The sequence below is a fragment of the Sinocyclocheilus grahami genome, unplaced genomic scaffold, assembly GCF_001515645.1.
Source record: "Sinocyclocheilus grahami isolate Dianchi unplaced genomic scaffold, SAMN03320097.WGS_v1.1 scaffold221.1, whole genome shotgun sequence".
Taxonomy (NCBI): Eukaryota; Metazoa; Chordata; class Actinopteri; order Cypriniformes; family Cyprinidae; genus Sinocyclocheilus; species Sinocyclocheilus grahami.
In genome coordinates, this window is record NW_015505400.1 from 1,185,993 (window position 1) to 1,198,896 (window position 12,904).

Sequence of the window (12,904 nt, forward strand, 5' to 3'; positions counted from 1 at the left end):
TGAACATTTGGGCGGCGTTATGCAAATCTTCCCACATAGTGACGTAGACATGTGGGGGCGTGTTAGAACGAGCCATTTTAGGTAGGTGTGGCTGACTCTTAACTTTTATAAAGAATATCTCTTTGGATTTGAGACTTTAGTCTTTGCAACTTTACAGATCTTCTTTATGCACCAAGAGCTTGTAACACTTCAAAGAGAAAGTAAAAATTGAAATCGCATCATATGACCCCTTTAATATTATTTGTGCCAAGAAATTTATGCTAGTTTCTTTCTTTTTTTTGCATATTCCATTGGCAGGTTCTGCTTTAGAAAACTCTTGCTATGAGTACACAAGTATTATGTGAGATTGATTTCAGGAAGCATTTAAATTACATATTTTACAGAAGCAAACAAAAACTAGTATTTTTAATTTCCTGAAGGAAATGTTAGTGGTGTTTGCCTATGCAAAAGTTGGCATCATGATGCTACAGTCTTGCAGTGGTGATAAATGTGTTGCTATGTTGTTGTAATGAATGTGTAACCCAAATGTTCATTTAATTTCAACACATTTGTGTATGGCACATGCTGTCTCTAAATTGTATTGTCTGTAAATATCTATGCATTATATCAGACATTGGCCTTCCTGCCTTCTAGATATTGCCATCACCTCTGAAAAACTCAAGTCCGTCGAGCACTAATCAACACTCACTATAGGCTTGTCTGAATCTCATCGTGCACTAGTAAGGTCAGTAACAGTGCAAATTTAACAATCATCATTTTACCTTCATCCATGCCATTGAGGAGCTCAACGAGGTCTTCAGATTTGCAGTCATAATGATGCTCTTTCCAGGTCTCACCGTTTTCGCTCCTTAACATAATGAGCTCTCGCTCTTTCCCTCTCATGGACCCAAAATGAGGGATCTCCACAATCACAGGGCTGTGAAAACACATTGCAAGCCTTTATCAGTGGAACCTCTCAGACTAATAAATGTGAGACGACGAGACACACAAATGCTGATGATGACTTTAGTAAATGGCGATGACGAACATTCATGGAACATTAGTGCAAAAGAGGGGCACTTGGCAAATGCATCTGATACTAATACAGGTAAACTTTAGTGGTTTCTATTATGAACCCAAGAGGACAGATGCAGAAGTGATTTTATCAATGTTTTAGTTTAGCATAACAGGTTTTTTTTTTTTTTTTTACCAAGCGTCACTGCTTCATGCTTTGAAATTAAATCTTTCAAACACCAAGTCAGATGCAAAATAAAGATGCACAAAATCCTATTCTTGTTTTTTTATTTTCATTAAAATATCTAACAAGATAAATTCACTTTCAGACAGCATAGTTTATCAAATATATTTTTTTTAAATCTTGTGATATTTCAACTTGAATACACCGTAACAGTAATAGTGAGATAACATTAAAATAGATGAACAGATGTTTAAGACCAAGACAGGGCTTGATTAAGGAAATTTGTAAATTTGGCAAAAAAATGCCCTTTTGAAACAAGCAAAACACCTAAATAGAGCAAAACAATCCTAAAATTAAGCAAAACAATTGCCAGTGGGATAAAATAATTTAAGAATTCTTTAAACAAGCACTACAGTATATCTAGCCAATGGAAATATGTATTGACCATAAAACTAATCAGAAATGCTTATAAAATGATCAATCATTAAGCAACCTTAGTGCATCTTAAGAAATTATAAGTTCAGAAATTAACTTATGTGGTCTTATTTCAAACATTATATCTAATAATATATTCTTATTTCACAGAGTCATTGCAAGGTTTCCAATCCAATTCAACTGGTAGAACACGGTGCTAATAATGCTGAGATCAAGGGTTTAATTCCCAGGAAACACATATGCTGACAGAATGTGCACTTCAGGTCAAATTTAAGTACATTTAAGTGAATCAGTCTTGGATTATAAGTACAAAATCCATCAAGGTGGATAAAAGTGTGAATGCTATTCATTGCTTTATTTAAGACAATCTTACATTAAGAATTTGCTTCTTATTTTAAGATTAGTCTACATTTGTTTTCCTTATTCAAGATGCAAATGCTCAAAACAAGGGGAATCGTTTTAATTGCATAACTGCAGTCTTCACAGTAATTGTTACATTTTTCAGTTCATTTTTAAGCATTTCTGTCTAGGTTTAAAATCTATTCATATTATTTGTGGCAACACGTTTATGTTTCTTTTGCATATCCCATTGGCAGGTTCTACTTAAGGAAACTCTTGCTGTATTTTCTATTTAAGTGAGACTTGCTTGAATTAAGATGGGCATTTTCTGCAGTTTGGGGCATTTACTAAAAATGAATTTGTCAACGAAACCATTACAAATGAAATGCGACCTGTTCTGGCCAGTATGTTATAAGCCCCATTCTAATATGGATCAATTAAATCAAATAGCTTATGTTACACAACGGATGAAAACAGTAACATCGGACAAACATGGAATCATGGAAGAAAACATTTAATGTGTAGACAGAGAAGGTACCATGGAAAATGTCATGCCTGAAGGCCCCAGACATGGGGCACACAGACCCACTACAACTGAGAGTCAAACAGGGCACATTAGACACTAAACGGCCTTATCCAAATACAATATTAACTGCTCAAGAATATTCTGAGAGTGACCCTACCCTTAAATAAACACTGATACCTTCTCTACAACTAAAAGGTCAAATGAAACTCTCTTTTAGCATAAAAACACAGGGCTAAGGCGGCAGCCATGACTGCAGACACTCATGCTCACCAAGCACTGCATAACCAGCACAAACAGCCAGTATGAGTCACTTTCAGCGATGCGCACTGAAAGCTAAAAGGAAAAGGTGTAGATGAACGTAAAGGAGGAGACAAAGGAAACATCAGCTATGGCGTCAATAAAAGTAGTAGTTGAAATCAACATGAAGTGCTGTGACTTCACTAAGCACACACTCCTACCCAGAAAACTTTGTTCCCCGTGGCCCGAGCTGCAGGATTCGGCTAATGTAGCTCTCGCCCTCGCTAAGAGGGGGGAGTTTTCGAGGTAGATGGAGTTTACTGAATTATATCCATGCAGCATTTAGAGGAACAAAAAGGAGGAACAACTTGTCATTCCTGCAGGATGGGAGACTAGCCCTAGCGTTGTAATGTTTTAGTGAGCTATTGCTCATCTTGTTCCAAGTACAGCGGCTTGTTCCAAAACCTAGTGAGCTTTCTTGCATCTACTATGCATCCAAAATGACATGAGTGAGCTATTTGGAACATTCCTAGGCAACACATAGCGCACAGGAGACAGGACTCCTTAAGGCAAGACACTACAGGCAAAACCATTTTATTTTACTTTACTCTAATAATATTTTTTTAATGCAGTGGTCAATTTTATGATTTTCATAAAATTAGCCTTCTTTCAGACTAATTCAAGGTAAAACACCCAAAATACACATTTAAGTGTTTATTTTAGTACACTTTATCTATTTGCATCTTTAGAATTAAACTACAACTCAAAATTATAATTTGTTTTTCCTGATGCATTGAGCAAGAAATCTCCACTTCAGTAGCACTTACATACACCAAACTTTACAGTTTTAGTCCAATATTCTGAAGGTTTTTACATATGGGTTCATTCACATATCTTTTGTCTTATTTATATAACATTTTATTTTAAAAATCTAAAATCCTGTCTGTAAAAATGCTTTAATATGTCAACAAAATTAAACAACAGTTGTGAACCTGGCTTTATCCAATGTTCAAATTTCTATTCTGGAAATGTATGCAAATTAATGACTAATTAGATAATGAATCATTTGCATATAAAAAAAAAATCTGAAAATGTAATCCAAAACAACTGTCTTAAAGGTATAGGTCACCCAAAAATGAAAAAAAAAAAATGTTGTCATCATTTACTTGCCCTCAAGTTTTTCCAAACCTGTATGAGGTTGTTTCTTCTGCTGAACACAAAAGAAAACCAGACAGTTGATGGCAGCCATTGAATTAAATTGTAAAAACACTACAGTAAACGGCTACTGTCAACTGTTTGGTTACAAACATTATTTAAAATATCTTCTTTTGTGTTCAGCAGAAGAAAGAAACTCATACAGGTTTGAAAGAACTTGAGCATTGAGTAAATGATGACAAAAGATTTCAATTTTGGGTGAACCATCCCTTTAATGTACTGTGTTTAACCGACAGGGGAAAGTATGATGATATCTACTTAAAAATAAAAATGTTTACCCTGTTAACCATGTCTTTGTAGGCAGCTCACCAAGTTCTAGAACAGAGCCAATATGTGTCATTTTAAAACACTTATTACTAAAATGATTGAGCTCTTTCAGCAGTCCTCAAGATATTTACTAGAGAACTTTGATGAGCTGCAGGATCCCATTGTAGGAAATAGAGTTAAGGAAAGGGTCAAGGTACTTTACTGTACATCGCTGAGTCAGTGTCATGTACCAGGGCACTGGCATGACAACAATGGTGGGCAAAGCCGCTCTTTGTCACTGCTGAAACACTTCACCGACACACACTACCAAACACAGATGCTTTCCATGGAAATGATAAGAAAAAGCTGGAGTGAAATGGGCATGAAGGTGAAACCTACCCCAGAAACTGAGCCCCCGCTGGGCCCACCTCCACCAGCTGGCTCGCCAGCCCCTCTCCCTCCACCATGGGCGGCAGGGACGCCAGCTTGTGTCTCTTGACCAGACGGCAAGTGATACGTGTTGGCGCAGTGCACTTGCGGGGCGGGATGATGATGCGCATACCATTGTGGCGACTTCCTCGCATGGAACCGCCGCGGGCATCCACCATGAAGCTCACCAAAAACCTGCGGGAGGAAAATGATCCAATAAGAGATGATAAAGAGTGATTCTGCATCTTGCAGGCTCTCAGAGATGAGTTGTCCCATGCTGTGATAAAAACACACTCACAAACAAATTTCAGAGAGAAAATCAGAGAAGAAGTGATCTGGGATCATTCCATGCACCTGGTGAGAAGTTAGTGAGGTAGAGAATATTGGTTGGATAGTTAGACATTGTACTAACAAAGACGGTTACAATTAGTTTACAGTAAAGAATCAGAATTCAATTAAACTGTTAAGGTGTCACAATGTAAATCTTTTATTTTTATTCTATATTTTTATCTATTTTCAGCAGTTTGTATTTGTATTGCTAAAACACTCATTGCTACGGAAATCACAATTGTTTTACCCCATTTTAACATTATAGCATAAAGTACATTATAATAAAAATGAATTTAAAAACAATAAGCGACAATGATATACGTGTGTACAGTAGGTCTTATGGTTTCTTTGGCTTATGATGTTATCAAATAGTGATCTACACTGATTTAGGGCTGTGTCTCTCTAGAAGTTGAGTTGAGAACAGCAACAACACAAACACAGGGAGGAAAAACTGTGATCACGTGATCAACCATCACCTGTTGTCGTACTGAAGGAGTGAGGGAGAAATGCTGCAAAGAAACAAGTGGAAATATGGAATATGGAAAAAAAATATATATATAAGCACTAACACAAAAACATTTGTTTATTTTTGTCTCTATTATAATACATTGAAGAGAAGGAATGAATCTGGGAAAGAAAGAGAACCGAGTTCCAAAGTTCAGAGAACTGTGTATTTGATTAGACAAGTACATTTTGATTCCGATTATATATTCAAGTGCGATTTAATGTGATTTTAAACCATTGAAATGGAAGAGAACTCAATTCGACACTTATGTGCTGTTATCCAAAGAGCGGTCACAAAAAGTCATCTCTCATACAGAGGAACTCATAATTGAGTTCTCTTTCGCATCTTCTTCCGCTTGAACAGTCAAATACCCACAAAATTGTCAAAATATCCTCATGTGCACAGTTGGTTTTGTCTTAAGTGAATGTAAACAGTTGAGAAAGAAAAGGCATGTGTATTAGGTCTTAAAGTGACAGCAGCCTAATATTCCTGCTGCTGTCAGAAGGCCACAGAAAACACAGAATAAATATGGTTGATATCTAAATGTTTGACTTCATTTTTTTATACCTTGAAATTCTATTGAAATAGAAACGGGGAATCTTTAAGAATCGGAAACGATAAGCATAATTGGAATTGGAAACAGCATACTTCAGTTTCACAAATGAGAAATAATTTGCACTGAATTCTAAAGGCCCTGATACACTTAAAGTGAAATCAAAAAACAAACTGGTGTGATGTCTTTTCAAACAAAATCAGGCCAAAAAAATGGAGTTTCACGAGCTCAAAACAGCTTGCCAAGGGAAACTTTTTGGAAAAGTTTGCTCAGGCTGGTAAACACCTTTGAACTAGCATTACATCATTCTGTTTAGTCCGTCGAGATCAGATGTGAGCAAAAACATGAACACACTGGAGAGTTGCTTTATTACTTTAAAATGCATTATACATAAAGGCTTTAAGTAAAGTGTTACCAATATTCTTTTGGCATGCTTTAAAGAAGTACACTTACTGTATTGCGATGTGTTGACTAACATACTTAAGTAACATGTAAAGTACTTGATTATAATTTCAACTGTGGTGTCTTATTTTTATTTGATATTCCTTTTTAAATGTATTAAATTGCAACTTCATTATTACAAATGTGTAATTACAAATATATTTAAATACATGACATACAACAGAAATTACATATGTCACAATTATATTTTATATGCCACAATTATATTTTAGTAACCATAAATGCGTGTCAGTACATTCAGCAGTATATTTCAAAGACAATAAAAGTAATTATGAAATTACATATAAAGACGTGCTTAAGTTCTACTTAAATGTATAAAAAAGCACAGTTCAGCTGTTAACTGCATTACATTTTATTTAACTGTAAATTAAGTGCAATTAAGTGTCCATAAATATTACATTCAGTTCAGACTTACAGTAAGTATATTCTTTTAAAGTACATAAATATAACACTAATCTAATATTTTGCTATATACAAAGATATTGAATAATTACTGTATTCACATTTCATGGTATTATGGTACTTCCCTACCACTGGTACTCTTTTTGTTAGTACAGAATTTGTATTTCTTTGTTGAAATAAGTATCTGGTTTAGAGTAAGGTATGCTGAACATGATTTAAAATCCACATGATATAAAAGACTCAACAGACAGCACTAAGCTGACGCAAAATCTAAAAACTCAAGGAGAAAGAGGGCGTACCGTGTCCTTAGTTGGTGCCAGGATCTCTTCGATCATCATGCTGTCACGGGTGAAGGAGCTCCGGTTGAGTGTATTGGACCTATCCGAACTGAAGGAGCGCAGGCTGTTGGCATTTACATTAATACCATACAGTGCGGGGGAGTGACAGTGAAATACACACAAAACACACACACACACACACACAGACACACACACACACAAAACAAAAACATTTATTATTGCATGCAACTTCCAGGGAAATTGATGCACAATAGCCAAAACAAGGATCGAACCCACAAGACAGATACGTGTAGTGGTGTGATGGGTTAGACATTGAGAGAATAGATGTCTAGAGAATAATTAACAGATGTGTAGCATCTTAAATGATACGCTGGTGAATATTTGTAATGACTGAATGAATGAGACACAAATGTGTGCCAGACTGTTTTTAAAAATATGCAATTGGTCCTTTGTTAAATGTTTAAATCCTACTCCTATGCTGCCACATAGTCACACATTATTAGATAAAATTTTGCAATTGTATAAAGTAAATCTAAGGAGCATCTGCGTGTTTGGGTGGTTTAAAATGGAGATTTACAGAAATTAACCAAAAATACCACATACCACTTATAATAGTTGGAGAAAATAAGCATGGTACTTTTTCACTACCCAAATCTTTAAATACATCTTGAGAAGTTCATGCTGTGGATTAAACTGATCTCACTCCTAAATAAACATGCAAAACATTAGTAAGAACATCTGCATTTACTTTAAATTAAATTAAATACTTCTAACCTAACATCATTTCATTTATGCACTGATTTTTGTCACTATGGTGTCGATAGAAATGCACAGATTTTTTACATTCTAGCCAATACAATAAGCTGATCATTTTAATAATAAGTCAATGACATTATGACTTTATTAAAATTATTAAAATTCTTTACTATTTTGTGTAGAAAAAAATAAATATTTAAAGTGAATTTAGGCATCAGCATTATAAAGTACGATAAATATATAGATTTCCTAAAAGTGTTATTAATTAATTCAATTGAACTTAAAATAATTAAATTACAAGTGTTTTTAAAGATTAACTTTAACTTTAAACATTAGATGATGGCAAAAGAAATCTAAATGTAAAATAAAGGGAAATGAGCACAAATAAATATATGCAACAACACCCAAATACATCCAAAATCAGACAATACTGATAAACTGAAAGATTATAATGCTATGCAACATTGCAATTCAGCATATTTCAATCCATCGCTTTTTTTACTGCTCTTTGAGCACATTTGACAAAAAAAATAACTCTGTTCATGAAAATCTACTATTCATATGGGGCATTCCTTAAAGGGTTAGTTCACCCAAAAATGAAATTTCTGTCATTAATTACTCACCCTCGTGTTGTTCGAAACCTGTAAGAACTTCGTTCATCTTCGGAACACAATTTAAGATATTTTTGATGAAATCTGAGGGCTCTCTGACCCTCCCATAGACAACAAGGTAACTACCACGTTCAAGGTCCAGAAAAGTACCAAGATGATCGACAAAGTAGTCCGTGTGACATCAGTGGTTCAACTGTAAAGTTACGAAGCTACGAGAATACTTTTTTGCACAAAGAAAACAAAAATAACGACTTTATTTCACATTTTCGTCTCTACTGCATCACTTGTGGACGCGCGTTCACGACAGTATCATGACGCGAGTGTGTGGCGGCGCTGACCCAGATCCGGCGTAATGACGCCACACGCTCGCGTCATGATAAAGTCGTTATTTTTGTATTCTTTGCGCAAAAAAGTATTCTCGTAGCTTCGTAACTTTACAGTTGAACCACTGATGTCATACAGACTACTTTGTCGATCATCTTGGTACTTTTCTGGACCTTAAACGTGGTAGTTACCTTGCTGTCTATAGGAGGGTCAGAGAGCCCTCAGATTTCATCAAAAATATCTTAAATTGTGTTCCGAAGATGAACAAAGGTCTTACGGGTTTCGAACAACACGAGGGTGAGTAATTAATGACAGAATTTTCATTTTTGGGTGAACTAACCCTTTAAAGCTGTTTAAGAGTAACTGTAAATAGTGTTTGTGAGTAACAGTAAATAATGGTGTGGAGCTAGCAAATGGACAATTTACAATAAAATTAAATAAAACTGCACCGAAGCTAAACCAGATCTGGAAGTTGTTTACTGTATCTTGACTCTAGCTTTCATTTCTATTTGCAGTAAGGCCAGGTGCATTAATGCGGACTGAGCTAACATGCGCGCGCTATTTCCAACGGCTGTGCCCAATCAGAAAAAAATATGACGCGGGTTCTCAGTTCGCATTGCCTAGCTGCCGAAGGAGAATCTGTTTCTTGTGAGCATGTCACTGTGGTCTGTGAGTTTACTGATTTAAATGGATGAAATTTGATTCAGCTGATGAGGCTCTTCATGCATCCCTGGAAGCTACATTAAGAAACTATTTGGTACAGTAACTGGACTCAAGCGAACAAAAACTGAAATGTTTACAGCAATCAAACCTGAAAAGAAAAATTAAAACTTGACAAATCAGGTTCACACACCAAACTGTCAACACAAAACCTAAAATCAAAATGAAACCATAGTCCACAGACAGAATGTGTATTCTTCATCAAATGAAAAACAATGTACAAAGCACAGTACACGACAACGATCCATGGTTTTAGAATGACTTGGGATAAGGGATGGGAAGGGTTGGAAGCATCATGCCCTCTTACCTGACTTTAGGACTATGGAATGGAAGAGGAAGAACAGAGGAAATTGAAGGCAGCAAATCAGAAATGCAGTGGTTGAATGAGACAGACTCTCATGTCTGGGGCTGCATTGTGCTGTACTTTCATACATACTAATTAACAATTTTTTTTTTACTCTTTAATCCATTAGGATGTGATATTTGGCACATGTAAAGAAAGGAAAACAGATAGGATTCCCTACACACTAAAGAAGTGTGTATCATATAGTATGCCTATATCTCAATTCTCTGTATGACAACTGAACATCACTACATTTGTGCCTGAACATTCAACCTTTATGATCATAGTTATGTTTATGGCGCTGCTACATTTGTAAATCCTTGCAAAATTCCAGGTCCTATGCCAGAATCCCATGACTCCCATGACATGAGTAAACGCAAAGTGCTGTATCTCATTTCACATCCAAAGAAAATGTTTCTTAAAGGAACAGACACAAAGAATGTCCAGTTTATTTCATAAAGCATTTATACAATAAAAAACTAAAATATGACTATATATATATATATATATATATACTGTATATATATATATATATATTAGGGAAGGACAATATTGAAATTCTAACCGATAGAAATAGGCTGATAATTTCTTCTTGTTATGGCCAATAAATAAATATAAATAAATAAATACATTTATACTACTTTATCTTTAAAAAAAAAAACAATATAAAACACTAAAAACAACAATAAATAATAATTTTCTAAATAAAAAAACTATAAATAATAGGAAAAAATATAAAGAAAAGGATTAAAAATATTGCCATTTTGATTAATCAATGCACATGATTAATTAAATATGGGCATTTAATATTGGGCAATATCTTTCCAATATTGGACGATGCTGATAAATGAAAAATAATTACAGATATCAGTCGAAAAACAATATGATGAATCCTAAAAATTATGGTATGACCCCTTTAAAGAATAAACCAAAAAGGCAACATATCACATCCAAACCAAGCATTTCTAGCACATGATTCTCGTTTTCACTGAGACAATTTATTTTCAAAAGATAAAATGCGCTTTTCCACCAATAATGTGAAGTCATTCGATAAAAAAAGGGTCCTCTCAGTGTCAAATGCTGGGGGCTGTTATTGAACATGACTGTAATTTCCTAGTTTGTGGCTTGCGTGTACAATAGTTTGAAATCTCACTCAACCCTTTCGATTATTGAATGCTGTCAAACTTCTGTTTGTTGGAGGGAAAATCCCCTGAAGCGAGTTACATGTAGGTTAAACATTAGCTACGGCCTTCTCACTCAACAGCACAAGGTACTGAATCAAAAGATGACAGCAGACGGCCAACACACAATGTAAATAAAGAGTGTACTTATAAATAAGACAGGAATCAGGAACTAACAGCTGGGTACTGTGGCCATGAATACTCTCCATTCAGAAACCAGATCATTTAGATGATAGTTATTGTGAGTTAATATTCTTCAAGACATCTAATTTTGTTTTACAGGGATAAACAGTCACATGTGTCAGGAACAACATGAGGACAAGCACATTTTGGGTGAACTATCCCTTTAAATGGCTCTTCTCTTATCTTACGTGGTCTGTTAACCTGGTCCAACAGTCCAGATATTATAAAATGGTGTTGCCCAAATACATAATGCTTACTAATCCTGAACTATATTAGTAGGAAATTAGCACTGATGCCAATACAACTTACAGCATGATTCCTACAGATATTCTGATGTTAAGAGTATGGCTCAATTGTCATAACTTCATGACTCGTGGGGTTTGAACTTGAACTTGTGGGGATTCAAATGGATGGAAATTTTATATGCAACTCGAATACATAAATCCTTAAATATTTTTCAAGTTTAGTAGCACTTACAGCTTTCCATTGTGTACAGTATGTCATGCTGACAACAGTAACAGATGAAGAGTAATTTTGTAATAATGTTTAGATGTCACTTTCTGCATGTGGTGAGAGTAGATTACCTGGCCGTACGGGCTCCAACGCTGAATCCCACGTATCCTTCCTGAGGGAGGGAGTCGTCCCCAAGCTCACGCAGGTCTTGCGGTCCCAGGTACTTGTCCGTGTCTCCTGTCATCGCATCCTCACCTGTCAGCAAAAGAAAGAATTACTACACCCTTCAGAGAGACACTGACCCTATAAAGTCAACAAAACCCATCTTACTTCCATCATGTTTCCAATTTTTCTTTGAAAATATGTGCACCGATGAATCATGGGGAATAAGACAAAGTAAATAGAGTACATTTTGATTTCATGTTGGCATTAAGAATGAATGGCTGGATCTGACTAAAATGCCCCCCACTGATCCCACAATCCCGCAACAGTCACTGGCACACTTCCCGAACTCTTTCATGGCTGCAGATTCATGCAGTTTTTGCTTAGATTACATTATTATAAGTCCAGAAATGTAAGCAAGGCACTTAGAGAACATCAAGACCATATGTTGTAGCTCGCTCATGGTGAGCATAAATCTGTTTTTAATATGCATCTCTGACAAGAATGATTCAAACACTACAGCGGAGCAGCAGTGAAGTGGGTCACAGAAACAGAGAGAGGAAGACCAGAATGCAGATAGAGGAAGAGGGAGACTACAGTCACACTGCAAGAAAAAGCACCCAATTATGATTTTCTGAATTTTGAGGAGGATTTTCACATGACCTACATGCTAATACTACTACTACATATAATTATAAAATATATTAATATATATTAATCGTTTCTAATAAATAGAGTATATATATATATATATATATATTATAGGGGGTGTGTGACCCTGGACCACTTGTTAGGATAGGACAATATTTGGCCAAGATACAACTATTTGAAAATCTGGAATCTGAGGGTGCAAATAAAATAAAATAAAATAAAACCAATGGAGAAAATCGCCTATAAATTTGTCCAAATGAAGTTCTTAGCAATGCATGTTACTAATCAAAAAATAAGTTTTGATATATTTACAGTGGGAAATTTACAAAATATCTTCATGGAACATGATCTTTACTTAATATCCT

The 12,904-nt window shown here is 35.3% G+C and overlaps 1 protein-coding gene across 1 annotated transcript in view; it reads right to left on the minus strand.

The window, feature by feature from the left end:
- Positions 1-12,904, minus strand: part of LOC107596594 (ankyrin-3-like) — a gene marked incomplete at its 3' end in the record, with an annotated part of 52,220 nt that overhangs the window by 23,792 nt on the left and 15,524 nt on the right. Inside the window, exons 9-13 of the mRNA XM_016287351.1 lie at positions 11,858-11,981; positions 7,156-7,258; positions 6,746-6,748; positions 4,575-4,897; positions 762-916 (exon numbers count right to left, since the gene is read on the minus strand). Coding sequence (XP_016142837.1) covers positions 762-916; positions 4,575-4,897; positions 6,746-6,748; positions 7,156-7,258; positions 11,858-11,981 — 708 coding nt within the window. The remainder of the gene's footprint in view (positions 1-761; positions 917-4,574; positions 4,898-6,745; positions 6,749-7,155; positions 7,259-11,857; positions 11,982-12,904) is intronic.